This window comes from Oncorhynchus gorbuscha, linkage group LG11 (assembly GCF_021184085.1).
Source record: "Oncorhynchus gorbuscha isolate QuinsamMale2020 ecotype Even-year linkage group LG11, OgorEven_v1.0, whole genome shotgun sequence".
In the NCBI taxonomy this organism is placed as follows: Eukaryota; Metazoa; Chordata; class Actinopteri; order Salmoniformes; family Salmonidae; genus Oncorhynchus; species Oncorhynchus gorbuscha.
In genome coordinates, this window is record NC_060183.1 from 66,254,952 (window position 1) to 66,275,025 (window position 20,074).

Below are 20,074 nucleotides of genomic sequence, written 5' to 3' on the forward strand. Positions count from 1 at the left end.
AGAGATCAAATTGTTAATGATCTAAAAATACCTCAAACATATGAAAATATTTAAAGAATTCACAGTGTCATTCTAAAATATCCCAGCTATGATGAAATGCTTTAGAATCCATAATGGTACGCATCCATAATAGTTGAGGTGAATTGGAGGGGTTTATTTAAGTCTGAAGGTTTGCTTTGCCTCGATAAACTTAACAAACCCCTCCCTCTAGACCATGGTTTGATTGAACACACACATGTTCACATAGAGCAGGAGACACACATTAACAAACCACTCAAATACCTTGACACACCTTCTAACACTCTGACACGGTTGCTCACACATTCACACACAGCTGTAGAAGCATAAACCTACATGCTCTCACAGTCATGTCAGAATTAGATGTTCAGCCATGTTTCTCAAACGTCATATTTCAAAGTTGTTCCAAACGTCACATTTTGATGTGTTTTAAGGTTGTGTGTGTGTTTGTGCGTATGCGGGTGTGATTGTGTACCTCATCAGGTTCACTAGCTGGATAGGTTACCCAACAACAAAGCCAGCTAAGCTGGGCCAGCCTCCCATCCAGCACGCACACATAGGTCCACTTCCCCTACACCAGCCTAAATACATCTGCTGGTGTAATGGATGACCTTCACCAAAAACAACAAGTTTTGGCATGTTTCACTCCCCAGGAATATTCTGTCCAGACGGAGAGACATTAATGAATGCTAAAAAAATATACAGTATATGCTTCTCACAGTTGTGTCAAGTTGGCTGGCTGTTCTTTGGGTAATGGACCATTCTTGATACATACGGGAAACTGTTGAGCGTGAAAAGCGTTGCTGTTCTTGACACAAACCGGTGCGCCTGGCACCTACCATATCCCCTTCAAAGGCACTTCAATATTTTGTCCTGCCCATTCACCCTCTAAATGACAAATATAAACAATCTATGTCTCAAGGCTGAAAAATCATTCTTTAACTTGTCTCCTCCCCTTCATCTACACTGATTGAAGTGGATTTAACATCCATTAGGGATCAAAGTTTTCACCTGAATTCACCTGGTCAGTCTATGGCATGGACAGAGCAAGTGTTCTTAATGTTTGTTACAGTACCAGTCAAAGGTTTGGACACACCTACTCATTCCACAGTTTTTCTTTATTTTGACTATTTTCTACATTGTAGAATAATAATGATGACATCAAACTGTAGCTCAGTTGGTAGAGCATGGCGCTTGTAACGCCAGGGTAGTGGGTTCGATCCCCGGGACCACCCATACGTAGAATGTATGCACACATGACTGTAAGTCGCTTTGGATAAAAGCGTCTGCTAAATGGCATATATTATTATTATATTATTATTATTATATGGAATCATGTAGTAAGCAAAACGTGTTAAATCAAATTATATTTTACATTTGAGATTATTCAAAGTAGCCATCCTTTGCCTTGATGGCAGCTTTGCATGGTCTTGGGATTCTCTCACCCAGCTTCATGATGTAGTCACCTGGAATGCATTTCAATTAACAGGTGTGCCTTGTTAAAAAAAACTTTCCTTCTAAATGTGTTTGAACCAATCATTTGAAGGGTTGGTATACAGAAGATAGCTCTAATTGATAAAAGACCAAGTCTGTGTTATGGCAAGAACAGCTCAAATAAGCAAAGAGAAACGACAGTCCATCATTACTTTAAGACATGAAGGTCAGTCAATCCAGAAAATGTCAAGAACTTTGAAAGTTTCACCAAGCGCAGTCGCAAAAACCATCAAGTGCTATGATGAAATTGGCTCTCATGAGGACTGCCACAGGAAAGGAAGACCCAGAGTTACCACTGCTGCAGAGAATAAGTTCATTAGAGTTACCAGCCTCAGAAATTGCAGCTCAAATAAATGCTTCACAGAGTACAGTATATATATATATTGATCCCTAATATATATATATATATATATATACACTGTATAGATAGAGAGACACAGAGAGAGAAATAAAGAGAGAAAGAGATGAGAGAGGAGGAAAGAGATAGAGGAGGGAGAGAGAGAGAGAGAGAGAGAGAGAGAGAGAGAGAGGAGGGAGAACAGGTGGAAAGAGGAAGGAGAGGAAGGGTGACTGAATGATAGAAGTTTGAGCCCTCTAGTGTTAGTTTGTTGTGGCACAGCTAGTCTGTGTGGGAGTGTGTGTTTGTGTGTATGTTCCGGGTGGTAAAGGTGAACTACAGTGGTATTCTCCTCGTGTACACACTCCTCTCTTCTCTACAGAATGTTCTGTGCTTTCAGAAAACATTATTGATTACCATGGTTCCCATAGAGAGATGGCAAATCCTTACCGGGCCTCAATGAGATCTCATCCCCTGTGTGTGTGTGTGTGTGTGTGTGTGTGTGTGTGTGTGTGTGTGTGTGTGTGTGTGTGTGTGTGTGTGTGTGTGTGTGTGTGTGTGTGTGTGTGTGTGTGTGTGTGTGTGTGTGTGTGTGTGTGTGTGTGTGTGTGTGTGTGTGTGTGTGTGTGTGTGTGTGTGTGTGTGTGTGTGTGTGTGTGTGTGTGTGTGTGTGTGAGCGATAGAGACATTGTTCCACCATTGCTTCTAGTTGGGGATGTGGTGTATGCGTGAATAAATGTGGGTGTACAGTATGTGTTGTGTGCTTTTAGAGTGTGTATTAGTGTTAAGGGGATTATACTATTATACTATACTATCACACTGTACTAGTTATATTAAAATAGTTATATTATATGAATTATACTATTGTAGTTGTATTATACTAGTTATATTATACTAGTTATACTTTACTAGATATATTAGACTGTGCATATTATACTAGTTATACTATATTAGTATATATTACACTAGTTATACTATTCTAGTTATATTATACTAGTTATATTATACTCGTTATACTATACTAGTTGTATTATACTAGTTATATTATGCTAGTTTTATTACACAAGTTATACTATACTAGTTATCCTATTCAAGTTATATTATACTAGTTATACTATTCTAATCATATTATTGTCAGCGTCGTGTGTATAGGTGGCAGGGAAGTCAGGCGCAGGAGAGTCAAAATGAAGTGTAAATGGAGACTTTTAATAAATGTCAACAGAACATGCTCCATAACACTAAAACGTACAGACATGGAAAAAACATGGGTACGAGGACCCATCACGCATCAATACAACAAAATAACAACACTGACAATTAAACAATCTCTGACAAAGACATGAGGGGGAACAGAGGGTTAAATACACAACAGGTAATGAATGGGATTGAAAACAGGTGTGTGGAAAGACAAGACAAAACCAATGGAAAATGAAAAATGGATCAATGATGGCTAGAAGACCGGTGACGTCGAACGCCGAGCACCGCCCGAACAAGGAGAGGCAACGACTTCGGTAGAAGTCGTGACAATTACACTAGTTATACTATACTAGTGATACTATACTAGTTATAATATAATAGCTGTATTATACTAGTTATACTATACTAGTTATAATATAATAGCTATATTATGCCAGTTATACTATACTTGTTAAATTATACTAGTTATACTATGCTAGTTATATTATACGAGTTATTCTATACTTGTTCTATTATACTAGTTATACCATTCTAGTTATATTATACTAGTTATACCATTATAGTTATATTATACTAGTTATACCATTATAGTTATATTATACTAGTTATACTATACTAGTGATACTATACTAGTTACACTACTCTAGTTGTATTATACTAGTTATATTATGCTTGTTATTCTATATTAGTTATATTATACTAGTTATACAACACTAGTTATACAATACTAGTTATATTATACAAGTTATACTATACTAGTTATATTATACTCGTTATATTGTGCTAGTTATACTATACTAGTTATATTATGCTATGCAGGTTTATGTCCAGTGTGTGTTAAATTCATTTTCTAGTGTAGTAGCCAAAATGTTTTATCCTTAAATAATTCAAATATTCTTTCCTATGTCTTTACTAAAGCGAAGTACTCCATAATGGGTGCATGTCTGATGAAATGTATAGATTTGGCCTGATCTTTGACCTGAGGATAGGATTGCTGCATCTTTAAATAGAGTGTGACTATACTGACAGAAAAGGTGTTCTTTTTCACCATGATGTTCTCTTTTAATAGACACTGTAACTGTTGCTGAAACCAACAGCCGCATGGCCAGGAGATCCCCATTTTAACACCCAGTGGTGATACTATAATGTGTGTCCAGCCCTGTGGGTCTGCTCTGTAACCAACCCATTACACAACCACACAACGCACTTCACATAGAACATGAGTGTGTGGGTTTCAAGACACATTTGTGGGTTTTAGGTGCATACACAAGAGTGTGTGTGTTTGTGTTTGTTTGAGAGAGAGAGCGAGCGAGAGAGAGAGTGAGAGAGAGAGATTATGTGAGGAAGACTGAATTCATGACTGCGTCCGTACGCGTGGACCTGCTCATTTGGAATCAATGGCCAATTGTACCTAATTCACGTGTGCGTGCGAAATGGGCTCGGACGGGAGTGAGACTGGGACCAATGGACAGCTAGCTCAGTTTCAATTTAGATTTGGCTTCAGACCAATCAAATCACTTTCTTAACAAAATGTAATCTTCTGAAAAATGTGTCTGTTTCTGGTCTGCTTGTGTTGATATCCTGCATCAGCTTGTTAAATCGGCCCTTTCCTAAGCCATGGGTGGAGATGGGCATTTGGACATGTGGTTATGACGTTATTCCCTGATCTAACCATAATTTAATAAATTATATATACAAAGGTATGTGGACAGTCCTTTAAATTAGTGGATTCGGCTATTTCAGTCTTATCCGATGCTGACAGGTGAATAATATTGAGCACACAGCCATGCAATCTTCATAGACAAACATTGGCAGTAGAATGGCCTTACTGAAGAGCTCAGTGACTTTCAACCTGGATACCACCTTTCCAACAAGTCAGTTAAGTCAAATTTCTGCCCTGCTAGAGCTGCAGGGGTCAACTGTAAGTGCTGTTATTGTGAAGTGGAAATGTCTAGGAGCAACAACGGCTTAGCCGCGAAGTGGTAGCCACATAGGCTCACAGAACGGGCCCGCCGAGTGCTGAAGTGTGCAGCGCGTAGAAATGATCTGTCCTATTTTGCGACACTCACTACCGTGTTCCAAACTGCCTCTGGAAGCAACGTCAAGAACTGTTTGTCAGGAGCTTCATGAAATGGGTTTCCATGGTCGAGCTGCCGCACACAAGCCTAAGATCAGCATTTGCAATGCCAAGCATTAGCTGGAGTGGTGTAAAGCTTGCCTTCATTGGACTGCAGTGGAAATGCGTTTTCCAGGGAACTGAATCACTCTTCACCATCTGGCAGCCGACGGGCGATTCTGGGTTTGGTGGATGCCAGGAGAATGCTCCAATGCATAGCGCCAACTGTAAAGTTTGGTGCAGGAGGAATATTAATCTGAGGCTGTTTTTCATGGTTCGGGCCCCTTAGTTCCAGTGAAGGGAAATCTTAATGCTACAGCACACAATGACATTCTAGACGATTCTGTGCTTCCAGCTTTGTGGCAACAGTTTGGGGAAAGCCCTTTCCTGTTTCAGCGTGACAATGTCCCGTGCACAAAGCGAAGCCCATACAGAAATGGTTTGTAGAAATCGGTGTGGAAGAACTTGACTGGCCTGCCCAGAGCCCTGACTTCAACCACATCGAACACCTTTGGGATGAATTGGAAAGCTGACTGCAAGCCAGGCCTAATCACCCAACATCAGTGCCCAACCTCACTAATGCTCCTGTGGCTGAATGGAAGCAAGTCCCCGCAGTAATGTTCCAATATCTAGTGGAAAGTCTTCCCAGAAGAGTGAGGACTGTTTTTGCAGCAAAGGGGGACCAACTCATCATTAATGCCGATGATTTTGGAATGAGATGTTCGACTTGCAGGTGTTCATATACCTTTGGTCATGTGTACGTTGTGAGTTCAATATGTAACCAAGTAGTCCCACCTTAAGTAGCTAGCTAACTTAGCTGGTCCATTGTTGCCCATGGGAGGAAGTTAAGCTAGCAAGTGTTTTAGCTATGAACACAAAAACTAAAAGTATATGGTGTGACAGGGCCATATACCGTTTTCCAACATGAAAGAGAGGAGGTTAGCATTGGAGTTCAATGAGTCTTCAAGTAGGTTAAGTAAAAAAAAATGTTTTACACACACACACAGAGAGGAACAAAGAAATCAGTACCATGGACAGCCATGTGATATTTAGCAACATTGATTGGAGTAAATTGTTTTTGTTATTTTGAAGTTTGTTTTCAGTATATTAAACTAAGCATTTCGAGCCTTGTTGATTTGATGATGTTTACATTTTGAATTTGAAATGGTGCTCAAATAGCGGAGGCAGTGCTCCTGTTGTCTTTGTGCTGATTTGTGTTAACTCCGCGGTTCGAAATCAGTAGTTGATTAGTAAACTGTCAAAAACAATAACCTACTTGACCATGCTGCAGGTGATATAACTGTTTGTTACATGCAATATTTGCTTGGTGGACTTCAGACATATGTTGCTCTCCAGTTTTGTGATGAAACAAAGGTAGTTTAATGTATTTACGCCACTGTGTGACTGTTGTCATTTTGTTGTCACGGAGTTATTGTATATCAGGGTGGCGTATGAATTAATATGCTATAGCGCAAACAACGCAATTATCACAACATAGGTTGTAATATGGCTTTTTTACTGTCTTGGCTTTTCCCCACGCACCGCTACTGTCTCCATCACCTCATCTACAGCCCTAGCGTCCCCCGTCACTATATTACCTTGCACTGACCTTGCGATCACCCATTAACTATTCCCCAAAGTGTTCTTGACCGCCCGTAACGCAGCGCACGTCCGCGTACATCTCCATTCATCTGAACTGCGTGGTCAGACTACTAGGCGTTTTCTCCGTCGGTCTTTCATAGAAATGAGCTAGCAAATGTTTCCCATAACCCCTAGGACACTTAGGAAAGATCACGACAGCACGTTTGAACATAATTAATCAAATTAGCTTTAACTAGGTAGAAACATAATAGGTGGGGGGGGGCGATGCACGACCAGCCCAGCAGATGAATTCCACATCTACCGTATATAATTCGGAGATGGAAAAGACAATATCACACTGTCCAAGGGGTCCAAAATCTCTTCCCCTTTTCTCGCCTTTTTCTCGATCAGTAAATCAATTCCGACTGGAGATAATATCACCGTATCTTCCGAGGCTTGCGTTAGGGGGGAAAAATAACCTATTTGCCCCCCACTTGATCGAAGGCTGGGTTACAAACTGTGACAGGAACAAGAAGTGCCAGAGCGAGGGGAGAGACCGCTGGGGAGAGAGTGGAGAGGCCGCTGGGGAGAGAGGGGAGCTCCGCGGCGCTACTCCCACAGAACAGAGCGCTGCCCCAAAAATACAACAGGGCTTCGCTTCCCGCGGGAGGAACATGAAATCCTGCGCCAAAGGTGCAACTGCCTGTCTGGCGCTCTATGCAAAACCTATAAAGCATTACAACGTACAGCTGCCCTGGGAAAAGGGTTACATGGAGGCTTCCCACGTACCTGGTTTTTATGCCGTGGTCCATCTTCGAGTTCCGAAGTGCTGTTCATGATTCCCCGTCGGTCATTTACCATTCTCCGGAGAACCTTTAGACCAAAGCCGCCTGTTGGTACCAGGCGGGGGGAAATGAGAACGCTCTATTAGTCTCTTTCCGGACGATCTACTCCATAGAACGGGGTGTTAGCTCTAAGTGTTCACGTACAGAGGGAGAGAGAAGCTAAACTACTTCTCGACCACACGGGCTGGCTACGGTTCTAGAAGGAGTAATGGGGAAGCTACAGCCACACACATTGTGAGCTCATACCCAACGCACAGACCTGAACTTCTTTGCCTCTCTGGGTTGTAAATTCGGTTAATTTCGGCCGTTACCTTCGACAGGCAACAACCTATAACAATCAGAGATCAAAGAAAGTCAAAGTGAGAAAATGAACAGAGAATCCAATGAAAAGGTCACTTGGATAGCGGGAATATATTCCAAATAAATGTGTCTACTAAAAAAAAACTAATTAGCGCTCTCCTTACAGAACTGCTCTCACCAATCGTTCAGCAAGTGCCAAGAATGTGTTATCCTCAGTATTGAAGAAGTAAAAAAACAAATGTTTAGTTACTTCCAGACTGCCCCGTTTTGAGTGAAAAGGATAAAGCCAAGGTACAGTGCAATAGCCTATCGCCCGCTACATTGCTATGTGGTGGGGTTGATTTCTTCCCACAATTGAGTGATGACTGCAAGGCTCCGGTCAGCGGCAGTTTAGTAGTTGATATGCATGAGGATGGTTATTTCGCACAGATGCTTTTGCCAAGAGCCGTTCAGGCAGATTAGCGGGCTCGGTTCGTGTGCGGCGTGGGCTGCTCCGTGCCTCCGGAGCTGTCAATCAGCGCGTTCCCCTCCGTGCGCGAAGCGCGTTCCGCCACGCTCTCGTTCTGCTCGACTGTTCTGCTGTGCCCTCCGCGCGCATCTGGCTGGTGCTGTGCCTCTGTCGCTGCCTTCTAATTGTTGTGTTGCTACCAACAGGCTACAGATGAAACATCTGGGTTGAAGCAAAAGCATGTCGTTGCCTGATTAACGTAAGCTACTTATTTTTCACAGCATGTGGATGAACAAAATATATGTACCACATGCAGCATAACCTACATTTGTTTGCTACCTAACTCCGATAACAGGTTATTACATGGATTAGATATTAAACATAGTAGGACACAGTTTGGCTATGTTTATAGCATGTACACTGCCTTCAGAAAGTATTCAGACTACTTGATTTTTTACACATTTTGTTATGTTGAAAAGTAAGAATAAAATGTATTTACTTGTCCTTTTTGTCAAAGTTCCACACACAATATTATGTAAGGTCAAAGTGGAAAAAACATTTGATGATAAAAATTTATAAATAAAACACTAATATATCTTGATTAATTAAGTATTCAACCCCGTGAGTCAATATTTTATAATCACCATTGACAGTGATTACAGCTGTGAGTGTTTTTGGGTAAGTCTCTAAGAGCTTTGCATAGCTGGATTTTACAATACTTGCCCATTATTCTTTAAAATATTATTCAAGCCCTGTCAAGTTGGTTGTTGATCATTGCCATAGATTTTCAAGTCGATTTAAGTCAAAATTGTAACTAGGACAGTCAGGAACATTCAATGTCCTCTTGGTAAGCAACTACAGTGTACATTTGGCCTTGTGTTTTTGGTTATTGTCCTGCTGAAAGGTGAATTTGTCTCTCAGTGTCTGGTGTAAAGCAGACTGAACCAGGTTTTCCTCTAATATTTTTGTTGTGCTTAGCTCTTTTCCATTCACTTTTATCCTAAATAACTCCCTAGTCCTTTGCCGATGACAAGCATACCCATAGCATGATGCAGTATTACCTTAGTGCCTTATTGCACAAACCTAATTTAGGTCAGTATCGTGGAGTGACTTGATCCATGCTCAGTTTTCTCCTATCACATCATTAAACTCGGTAACAGTTTTAAAATCACCACTGGCCTCATGGTGAAATCCCTGAGTGAAATTCACTTCTCGACTGAGGGACCTTACAGATAATTGTATATGTATAAGGGCACAAGGCGAGACCCAAATGGGGACAGGCGAGAGTTCATAAACCAGGTCAGAGTCCAAACAGTACCAGACAATAGCCATTCTTCGAGGTCAGGCCAGGCAGGGGTCAGAAACCAGATCCGAGTCCAAAACAGTACAAGGTGATAGGCAGGTTGGTAGTCAGAACAGGCAGAGTGGTCAGGCAGGCAGGTACCGAGTCAGGACAGGCAACGGTCAAAACCAGGAGGACTAGCAACAAACAGAGACTGGGAGAAATAGGAGCAAGGAAAACCGCTGGTTGACTTGGCAAACAAGACGAACTGACACAGAGAGACATGAAACACAGGGATATATACACCAGGGATAATAAGCGACACCTGGATGGGGTGGAGACAATCACAAGTGAAGGTGAACCAGATCAGGGTGTGACAATATGTGGGGTACAGAGATGGGCTAGTCATTCATGTTAACCACATAGTGAGTCCATGTAAATTATTATGTGACATGTTTAGCACATTTTTACTCCTGAACTTATTTAGGCTTGCCATAACAAATAAGTTGAATACTTATTGACTCAAGACTTTACAGCCTTTCATTTGTAATTCATTGTAACGGTTGTCTTCCTCCTCTGACGAGGAGGAGTAGTAACAAGGATCGGAGGACCTATGCACAGCGTGGTAAGTGTTCATGATAGTTATTATAAATCAGAACACTAACGAATAAAACAACAAAGAGAACAAAATTCAACCGAAACAGTCCTGTACGGTGAATACACAAAAACACAGAACAGAAAATATAATCACCCACAACTCAAGGGTGAAAACAGGCTGCCTAAGTATGGTTCTCAATCAGGGACAACGATTGACAGCTGCCTCTGATTGAGAACCATAGAGGAGAGGCGAAAAGGATCAGAAGACCAATATGCGGCGTGGTAAGTGTCCATGGTTCTTTTAATACGTAAATGTACACATGAACACTACAAAACAATAAACATGGAAAACCTAAACAGTCCTATCTGGTGCAAAGACAGAGACAGGATCAATCACCCACAAACACACAGTGAAACCCAGGCTACCTAAGTATGATTCTCAATCAGAGACAACTAATGACACCTGCCTCTGATTGAGAACTATACTAGGCCGAAACATAGAAATACCCCAAAACATAGAAAAACAAACATAGACTGCCCACCCAACTCACGCCCTGACCATACTAAATAATGACAAAATAAAGGAAATAAAGGTCAGAACGTGACAGGCGGGAGACTCCGGCAGCAGCGCCGAACAGGCGGGAGACTCCGGCAGCAGTGCAGGACAGGCGGGAGACTCCGGCAGCAGCGCCGGACAGACAGGACCACCTGCAGGTAGGAGACAGAGAGACAGCCTGGTGCGTGGGGCTGCCACAGGACCCACCAGGCTGGGGAGACCTTCAGGAGGCTTGGTGTCAGGAGGAGGCACCTGAAGGACCGGGCTGTGGGGGAGCTCTGGTGCGCAACCTTGGCACCACTTCCCCAGGCTGGACAACTACTCTAGCCCGGACCCTCCAGAGTGCAGGCACAGGTTGAACCGGGCTGTGGGTAAGCACGGGACACATTGACTTCACATATGCTTACTCAGACAAGAGACATGGCTGTTGCTAAATGACTTTACAAAATGTATTTTCATACCCAGGATCAAAGGTCCCCATTTGAATAAGAAAAGTGCATGCTCTGTGCAAATATAGTGCATCCTAAGCACAATCGGCAGTGGTTTCCACACTTAGCATGCATTGTTGTGGGCTATTGACACAGATTGGAATAACATGGTTTTCTCTCATGCATATGAGGCATGACTGTAATATCACCAAGTTGTGACAGGAAGGCCAGGTGTGTGATGTGAAAAACACCATATTCCCACTTACAACACCTAGCTGTAGCAGGCTGCCCAAAAGCTGTGTTAGCTAGTGTAGCAGCAAGAGCTGGGCTAGCTAGTGTAGCAGCAAGAGGTGGGCCAGCTAGTATAGCAGCGAGAGGTGGGCTACCTAGTATAGCAGCAAGAGGTGGGCTAGCTAGGGTAGCAACAAGAGGTGGGCTAGCTAGTGCAGCAGCAAGAGGTGGGCTACCTAGTGTATCAGCAAGAGGTGGGCTAGCTAGGGTAGCAACAAGAGGTGGGCTAGCTAGTGCAGCAGCAAGAGGTGGGCTACCTAGGGTATCAGCAAGAGGTGGGCTAGCTAGTGCAGCAGCAAGAGGTGGGCTACCTAGTGTAGCAGCAAGAGGTGGGCTAGCTAGTGAAGCAGCAAGAGGTGGGCTAGCTAGTGTAGCAGCAAGAGGTGGGCTAGCTAGGGTAGCAGCAAGAGGTTAGCTACCTAGTGTAAAAGCAAGAGGTGGGATAGCTAGTGTAGCAGCAAGAGGTGGGCCACCTAGTGTAGCAGCAAGAGGTGGTCTAGCTAGGATAGCAGCAAGAGGTGGGCTAGCTAGTGTAGCAGCAAGAGGTGGGCTACTTAGTGTAGCAGCAAGAGGTGGGCTAGCTAAGGTAGCAGCAAGAGGTGGGCTGGCTAGGGTAGCAGCAAGAGATGGACTAGCTAGTGTAGCAGCAAGAGGTGGGCAAGCTAGTGTAGCAGCAAGAGGTAGGCTAGCTAGTGTAGCAGCAAGAGGTGGGCTACCTAGTGTAGCAGCAAGAGGTGGGCTAGCTAGGGTAGCAGCAAGAGATGGACTAGCTAGTGTAGCAGCAAGAGGTGGGCAAGCTAGTGTAGCAGCAAGCGGTGGGCTAGCTAGTGTAAAAGCAAGAGGTGGGATAGCTAGTGTAGCAGCTAGATGCAGGCTAGCTAGTGTAGCAGCAAGAGGTGGGCTCCCTAGTGTAAAAGCAAGAGGTGGGGTAGCTAGTGTAGCAGCAAGATGCGGGCTAGCTAGTGTAGCAGCAAGAGGTGGGCTAGCTAGTGTAGCAGAAAGAGGTGGGCTAGTTAGTGTAAAAGCAAGAGGTGGGATAGCTAGTGTAGCAGCAAGACGTGGGCTAGCTAGTGTAGCAGCAAGAGGTGGGCTAGCTAGTGTAGCAGCAAGAGGTGGGCTAGCTAAGGTAGCAGCAAGAGGTGGGCTACCTAGTGTAGCAACAAGAGGTGGGCTAGCTAGTGCAGCAGCAAGAGGTGGGCTACCTAGTGTAGCAGCAAGAGGTGGGCTAGCTAGTGAAGCAGCAAGAGGTGGGCTAGCTAGTGTAGCAGCAAGAGGTGGGCTAGCTAGGGTAGCAGCAAGAGGTGGGCTAGCTAGGGTAGCAGCAATAGGTGAGCTACCTAGTGTAAAAGCAAGAGGTGGGATAGCTAGTGTAGCAGCAAGAGGTGGGCTAGCTAGTGTAGCAGCAAGAGGTGGGCTAGCTAGGGTAGCAGCAAGAGGTGGGCTACCTAGTGTAGCAACAAGAGGTGGGCTACCTAGTGTAGCAACAAGAGGTGGGCTAGCTAGTGCAGCTAGTGCAGACACTTTTAATGGCGTCAGACCGAGGCTCTGCATCTGTCCTCGTGCTCCTAGACCTGAGAGCTGCTTTTGATACCATTGATCACCACATTCTTTGGGGGAGATTGGAAACCCAAATTGGCCTACACGGACAAGTTCTGGCCTAGTTTAGATCTTATCTGTCGTAAAGATATCAGTTTGTCTCTGTAGATGGTTTGTCCTCTGACAAATCAAATGGTAAATGATGGTGTTCCTGAAGGCTCCATTTTAGGACCACTATTGTTTTCACTATATAGTTTACCTCTTGGTGATGTCATTTGTAAACCTAATTTTAACTTTCACTGCTATGCGGACAACACACAGCTGTACATTTCAATGAAACATGGTGAAGACCCAAAATTGCCCTCCCTGGAAGCCTGTGTTTCAGACATAAGGACTCGGACAAAACAGAGATGCTCGTTCTAGGTCCCATGAAACAAAGAGATCTTCTGTTGAATCTGACAATTCATCTCGATGGTTGTGCAGTTGTCTCGAATAAAACTGTGAAGGACCTTAGGTTTACTCTGGACCTTGATCTCTCTTTTGACGAACAAATCAAGAAAAAAATCTGAAACTTTCTGTCCAAAATGCAGAAAAATGTATCCATGCTTTTGTCACTTCTGGGATAGACTACTGCAATGCTCTACTTTCCGGCTACCCTGAGAAAGCACTAAATACACTTCCGTTAGTGCTAAACACAGCTGCTAGAATCTTGAATAAAACCAAAATATTTGATCATATTATTCCAGTGCTAGCATCTCTACACTGGCTTCCTGTTAAGGCTCGGGCTGATTTCAAGGTTTTACTGCTAACCTACAAAGCATTACATGAGCTTGCACCTACCTATCTTTCTGATTTGGTCCTGCCGTACATATCTAGACGGACACGACATTCACAAGACGCAGGCCTCCTTACTGTCTCTAGAATTTCTAAGCAAAGAGCTGGAGGCAGGGCTTTCTCCTATATAGCTACATTTTTATGGAATGGTCTGCCTATCCATGTGAGAGACGCACACTCGGTCTCGACCTTTAAGTCTTTATTGAAGACTCATCTCTTCAGTAGGTCCTATGATTGAGTGTAGTCTGGCCCAGGAGTGTCAAGGTGAACGGAAAGGCACTGGAGCAACAAACCGCCCTTGTTGTCTCTGCCTGGCCGGTTCCCCTCTCTCCACAGGGATTCTCTGCCTCAAACACTATTACAGGGGCTGAGTCACTGGCTTACTGGTGCTCTTCCATGCTGTCCTTAGGAGGGGTGTGTCACTTGAGTGGGTTGAGTCGCTGACATGATCTTCCTACCCGAGTTGGTGCCCCCCTCGGGTTCGTGCCGTGGGGGAGATCTTTGTGAGCTATACTTGGCCTGGTCTCAGGGTAGTAAATTGGTGGTTGATGATATCCCTCTAGTGGTGTGGGGGCTGTGCTTTGGCAAAGTGGCTGGGGTTATATCCTTTCTGTTTGGCCCTGTCCAGGGGTATCGTCGGATGGGGCCACAGTGTCTCCTGACACCTCCTCTCTCAGCCTCCAGTATTTATGCTGCAATTCTTTATGTGTGGAGGGGCTAGGGTCAGTCTTTTACATCTGGAGTATTTCTCCTGTCTCATCTTGTGTCTTGTGTCTTGTGTGAATTTAAGTATGCTCTCTCTAATTCTCTCTCTTTCTCTCTCTCTCTCTCTCTCTCTCTCTCTCTCTCTCTCTCTCTCTCTCTCTCTCTCTCTCTCTCTCTCTCTCTCTCTCTCTCTCTCTCTCTCTCTCTCTCTCTCTCTCTCTCTCTCTCTCTCTCTCTGTCTCTCTCTTTCTCTTTCTTTCTCTCAGAGGACCTGGACCCTAGGACCATGCCTCATGAATACCTGGCCCGATGACTCCTTGCTGTCCCCAGTTCACCTGGTCATGCTTCTGCTCCAGTTTCAACTGTTTTGCCTGTGGCTATGGAACCCTGTCCTGTTCACCGGACGTGCTACCTGTCCCAGACCTGCTGTTTTCAACTCTCTAGAGACAGCAGGAGTGGTAAAGATACTCTGAATGATCGGCTATGAAAAACCAACTGACATTTACTCCTGAGGTGCTGACCTGTTGCACCCTCGACAACCACTGTGATTATTATTATCTGACCCTTATGGTCATCTATGAACATTTTAGCTACTTGGCCATGTTCTGTTATAATCTTCACCCTGCACAGCCAGAAGAGGACTGGCCACCCCTCAAAGCCTGGTTCCTCTCTAGGTTTCTTCCTAGGTTCCGGCCTTTCTAGGGAGTTTTTCCTAGCCACCGTACTTCTACACCTGCATTGCTTGCTGTTTGGGGTTTTAGGCTGGGTTTTTGTACAGCACTTTGTGACATCTGCTGACGTAAGAAGGGCTTTATAAATACATTTGATTGATTGATTGATCTTGGGCCCTGCGAAATACAATTTTAAAGGCTTCCGTCTTCTCATCGAAGAGTACATTATGCAGTTTTAGGCAACTCTACACATTTTGCCATGGGGCAAGGAGAACATTTAGCCATTTAAAGCTTACATTACAGTGCATTTATGTTCAAAGTAACATTTTTAGGGAATACAAGAAGTATTGAGTTAAGAAATAAGTATTGTAGATGAGTAATAGTACATTGTATTGTATTGTATTGTATTAAACTGCACCTCTGAACTGCTTCCACATACCCTTTGGCCAAATTTGTTTTATACGTTGTTGCTAGCAATATTTGTACAATTTAAAAAAAACATGTATATTGATATGTATAAATTGTATTTTGATCTGGCCACAGACCCACTGCAGTACCTCCGTACTACAGTGTGGACCCCAGTTTGAGAACCACGGGTCTAGCTAGCTAGCTGGTGTCCACGTTTCTAAGTCTAACACTGAAACCTGTTCAGGTGGAGGAGGAGAGGAGAGAGGACCAGCCTCCTGGAAAACACGGTTTAACTCTCTGTGCCCACTCTGGCTGTAAGTGTGTGTGTGTGTGTGTGTGTGTGTGTGTGTGTGTGTGTGTGTGTGTGTGTGTGTGTGTGTGTGTGTGTGTGTGTGTGTGTGTGTGTGTGTGTGTGTGTGTGTGTGTGTGTGTGTGTGTGTGTGTGTGTGTGTGTGTGTGTGTGAAATTGTTACAGCTCTGTGTGTTGTATTGTTCTGACTGAGTCTGCTTTTGGCCATGCTTGTGAGATTTCACGCATGGAGTGGCAGCAGGACAGATTGACAGAGCTGTGAAGAACCAACCGAGTCAGATGCCCTTACCAAAATGCCAGGGCTGTAATTTGTAAAACGATTGTGTTAAAAAAAAAGGCAGGAAAGGAGAGTGGGAGAGAAAGTGAGAGTGGCAGAAAATAAATTGAGGGGAGCGATAAAGAAAGATGGCGAGGAGAGATTGTGAGATAGACAGACAAGGACAAGCAAGGAGGAGAAGGTTAAATGTATCAGGTAAAGAAACAGAACAGAACTATGCCATCAACAGTTATGACATATTCAAATACACACAGGGTACACACACTGTACACACACACAGTACACACACACAGTACACACACACAGTACACACACAGTACACACACACAGTACACACAGTACACACAGTACACACACACAGTACACACACACAGTACACACAGTACACACACACAGTACACACACACAGTACACACAGTACACACACACATTACACACACACAGTACACACAGTACACACACACAGTACACACAGGGTACACACACTGTACACACACACACAGTACACACACACAGTACACACACACAGTACACACACAGTACACACACACAGTACACACAGTACACACACACACACAGTACACACACACGTGGTCTTTACAAACAACCAAGTTAAAGTCATTGAAGACACCCCCCACAAACACACAGACTAGCGGTAAACGTAATCCAAGTGGCAGTCCCTATACTTTCATCAAAACACTTCAGTGAAAAAATCAATAGGGGCCAAATTGAGCTGGGCCTGAGGAGAAGTCTCCATTGTTATTAATATATAATGATTGTCTTTCTTAAGCCCAGCTCTCCCCGGTTGGTGGGAAACCACCAAATGGAAAGTCAAAGGTATTGTAGTAGGTACTGTAGTGCATTGCAGTGTTGTGCTCTCTTTCTCGCTCTCTCTCAATTCAATTCAAAGGGCTTTATTGGCATGGGAAACATATGTTTACATTGACAAACCAAGTGAAATAGACAATAAACAAAAGTGAAATAAACGTATTAATTACTTAAAAGTCATACAAAGTGATTTTCTGGATATTTGTTTTAGATTTTACAGACCTCTACATGCTTAGTAAGTAGGAATACCTGCAAATCGGCAGTGTATCAAATACTTGTTCTCCCCACTGTATGTGAGAATGCTATTCATTGAGACTACGGCTCAGCGTTCAACACCATAGTGCCCTCAAAGCGCATCAATAAGCTAAGGACCCTGGGACTAAATACCTCCTTCTGCAACTGGATCCTGGACTCCCTGAGGGGCCGCCAGGTGGTAAGGGTAGGTAACAACACATCCGCCACGCTGATCCTCACCACAGGGGCCCCTCAAGGGTGCGTAATCAGTCCCCTCCAATACTCCCTGTTCACTCATGACTACGCTGCCAGGCACGACTCCAACACCATCATTAAGTTTGCAGATGACACAACAGTGGTCCGATCACCAACAACGACGAGACAGCCTATCGGGGGAGGACAGAAACCTGGCAGTGTGGTGCCAGGACAACAACCTCTCCCTCAACGTGATCAAGACAAAGGAGATGATTGTGGACTACAGGAAAAGAGGACTGAGCACGCCCCCATTCTCATCGATGGGGCTGCAGTGGAGCAAGTTGAGAGCTTCAAGTTCCTTGCTGTCCACATCACCAACAAACTAACATGGTCCAAGCACACGAAGAAAGTTGTGAAGTGGGTATGACAAAACCTATTCCCCCTCAGGAGACTGAAAAGATTTGGCATGGGTCCTCAGATTCTCAAAAGGTTCTACAGCTGCACCATCAATAGCATCCTTACTGGTTGCATCACTGCCTGGTATGGCAACTGCTCAGCTGGATGGTGTACCAGTGGAAGTATACCAAACGTTTTTGATATACTCAGAGGACCATTAATAGCATGTTTTAACCACTCCTATATAAACAATAGTTTATCGGACACGCAACAAGGTCTGATTTTATTATTACTGAAACAGGATCCGAGTGGTATATATAAAGATTCAGTCCATTAAAATAATTGGAGGCATCTTACCCTTCAGTGTTGTGATGCAAAAGTTAAAAAGGTATTGTCAGATATTACGAATCCTAATCAGACAGGTTTTTACATGGACGATACATTGGAGATAATGTAAGAGAAGTTCTGGAAACAATGAAATACTTTGACATATCGGGGACACCAGGCCTGGTTTTCATAGCTGATGTTGAAAAGGCTTTTGATAAAGTTCGAGAGTTTATATATAAATGCATAGAATATTTACATTTTGGAGAATCTCTTATTAAATGGGTTAAAGTTATGTATAGTAAACCTAGGTGTAAAATAGTAAATAATGGCTACATTTCAGAAAGATTTAAACTGTCAAGAGGAGTAAAACAAGGTTGTCCACTATCGGCATATCTATTTATTAATGCCATCGAAATGTTAGCTGTTAAAATTAGATCCAACAATAATATTAAGAGATTAGAAATCCGTTGTTTAAAAACAAAGGTGTCATTGTAAGCTGATGATTAATGTTTTTCTTTAACTTGTTACTCCTACCCCCTACTTTTTCGAACATTCTGTTAAAAATCGCGCAACATTCCAGCGCCCTGCTACTCATGCCAGGAATATAGTATATGCATATGATTAGTATGTGTGGATAGAAAACACTCAGACGTTTATAAAACTGGTTAAATCACGGCTGTGACTATAACAGAACGTGCATTTAATCGAAAAGCGCAGGAAAATCTGATCACTGAAAATGGGAAAATATATCCATGCGCCACTTGAACGTGTTGTTGAATGGGAGCCACATTAAATGGGGCCGAGGTTGCAATACCTACAGCTTCCACACGATGTCAACAGTCTTGTCATTTGCCTATGATTTGTTTCTTGGTCAAACGGACACGAGGCAGCGCATTTCTTCCGGTCTAACGACCGGATATTTTGGTTGAGATTTACCCAGACATTATTTCCAGACGTACAGCTATAGAATATACATCACCTCGTGATCAATTTGATCGGTTATTAATGTTTACTAATACCTAAAGTTGCATTACAAAAGTATTTCGAAGTGTTTTGTGAAAGTTTATCGTCGACTTTTTTCATTTAAAAAAATGACATTGCGTTAAAAAACAATGTTTTTTTCCTTGATCACACAGTCTTCATAGATCGATATCTAGGCTATATATGGACATATTTAAATGAAAAAAAGAACCAATGGTGATAATGGGACATCTAGGAGTGCCAACAAAGAAGATGGTCAAAGGTAATGAATGTTTTATATTTTATTTGTGCGGTTTGTGTAGCGCCGAATATGCTAATTATTTTGTTTAAGTCCCCTGCGGGTCTTTTGGGGTGTTACATGCTATCAGATAATAGCTTCTCATGCTTTCGCTGAAAAGCATTTTACAAATCTGACGTGTTGGCTGGATTCACAACGAGTGTAGCTTTAATTCAGTACCCTGTATGTGTATTTTAATGAACGTTTGAGTTTTAATGAGTGCTATTAGCATTTAGCGTAGCGCATTTGCATTTCCAGATGTCTAGATGGGACGCCTGCATGTCGGGTAGGAGTAAGAGGTTAAAACCACAATTAGAATCCCTCCACAGCCTCATAGAGGAGGATCTAGATACTTTTACTAACCTCTCTGAATTAAAACCAAATTATGATAAGTATATTACTTATTGGATCACAATTTTTTTTTAACTTTTACATTACTGTGTAGTTTACCAATAAAATGGTCTGACGGGGATGTGGACATACTCGGTATACAAATCTTGAAAGAAAAATATGATCTCACTCCAATACATTTTTATAGAAAGTTAGCAAAAATAGATAAGATCTTGCTACCAAGGAAAGGAAAATACCTGTCAATTTGTGGAAAA

General features: G+C 43.1%; 1 protein-coding gene across 5 annotated transcripts in view; it reads right to left on the reverse strand.

Annotated features, from left to right (window-relative positions):
• Window positions 1-8,485, reverse strand: part of LOC124049139 (fibrinogen C domain-containing protein 1-like) — a 205,313-nt gene extending 196,828 nt beyond the window's left edge. For 2 of the 5 annotated variants that reach the window (XM_046370507.1, XM_046370503.1), the window contains exon 1: window positions 7,533-8,485. In XM_046370507.1, the coding sequence (XP_046226463.1) occupies window positions 7,533-7,604 (72 nt within the window). In that variant the 5' untranslated portion in view covers window positions 7,605-8,485. The remainder of the gene's footprint in view (window positions 1-7,532) is intronic. The other 3 variants (XM_046370506.1, XM_046370504.1, XM_046370505.1) reach the window with 3 other exon arrangements.
• Window positions 8,486-20,074: the final 11,589 nt, after the last annotated feature.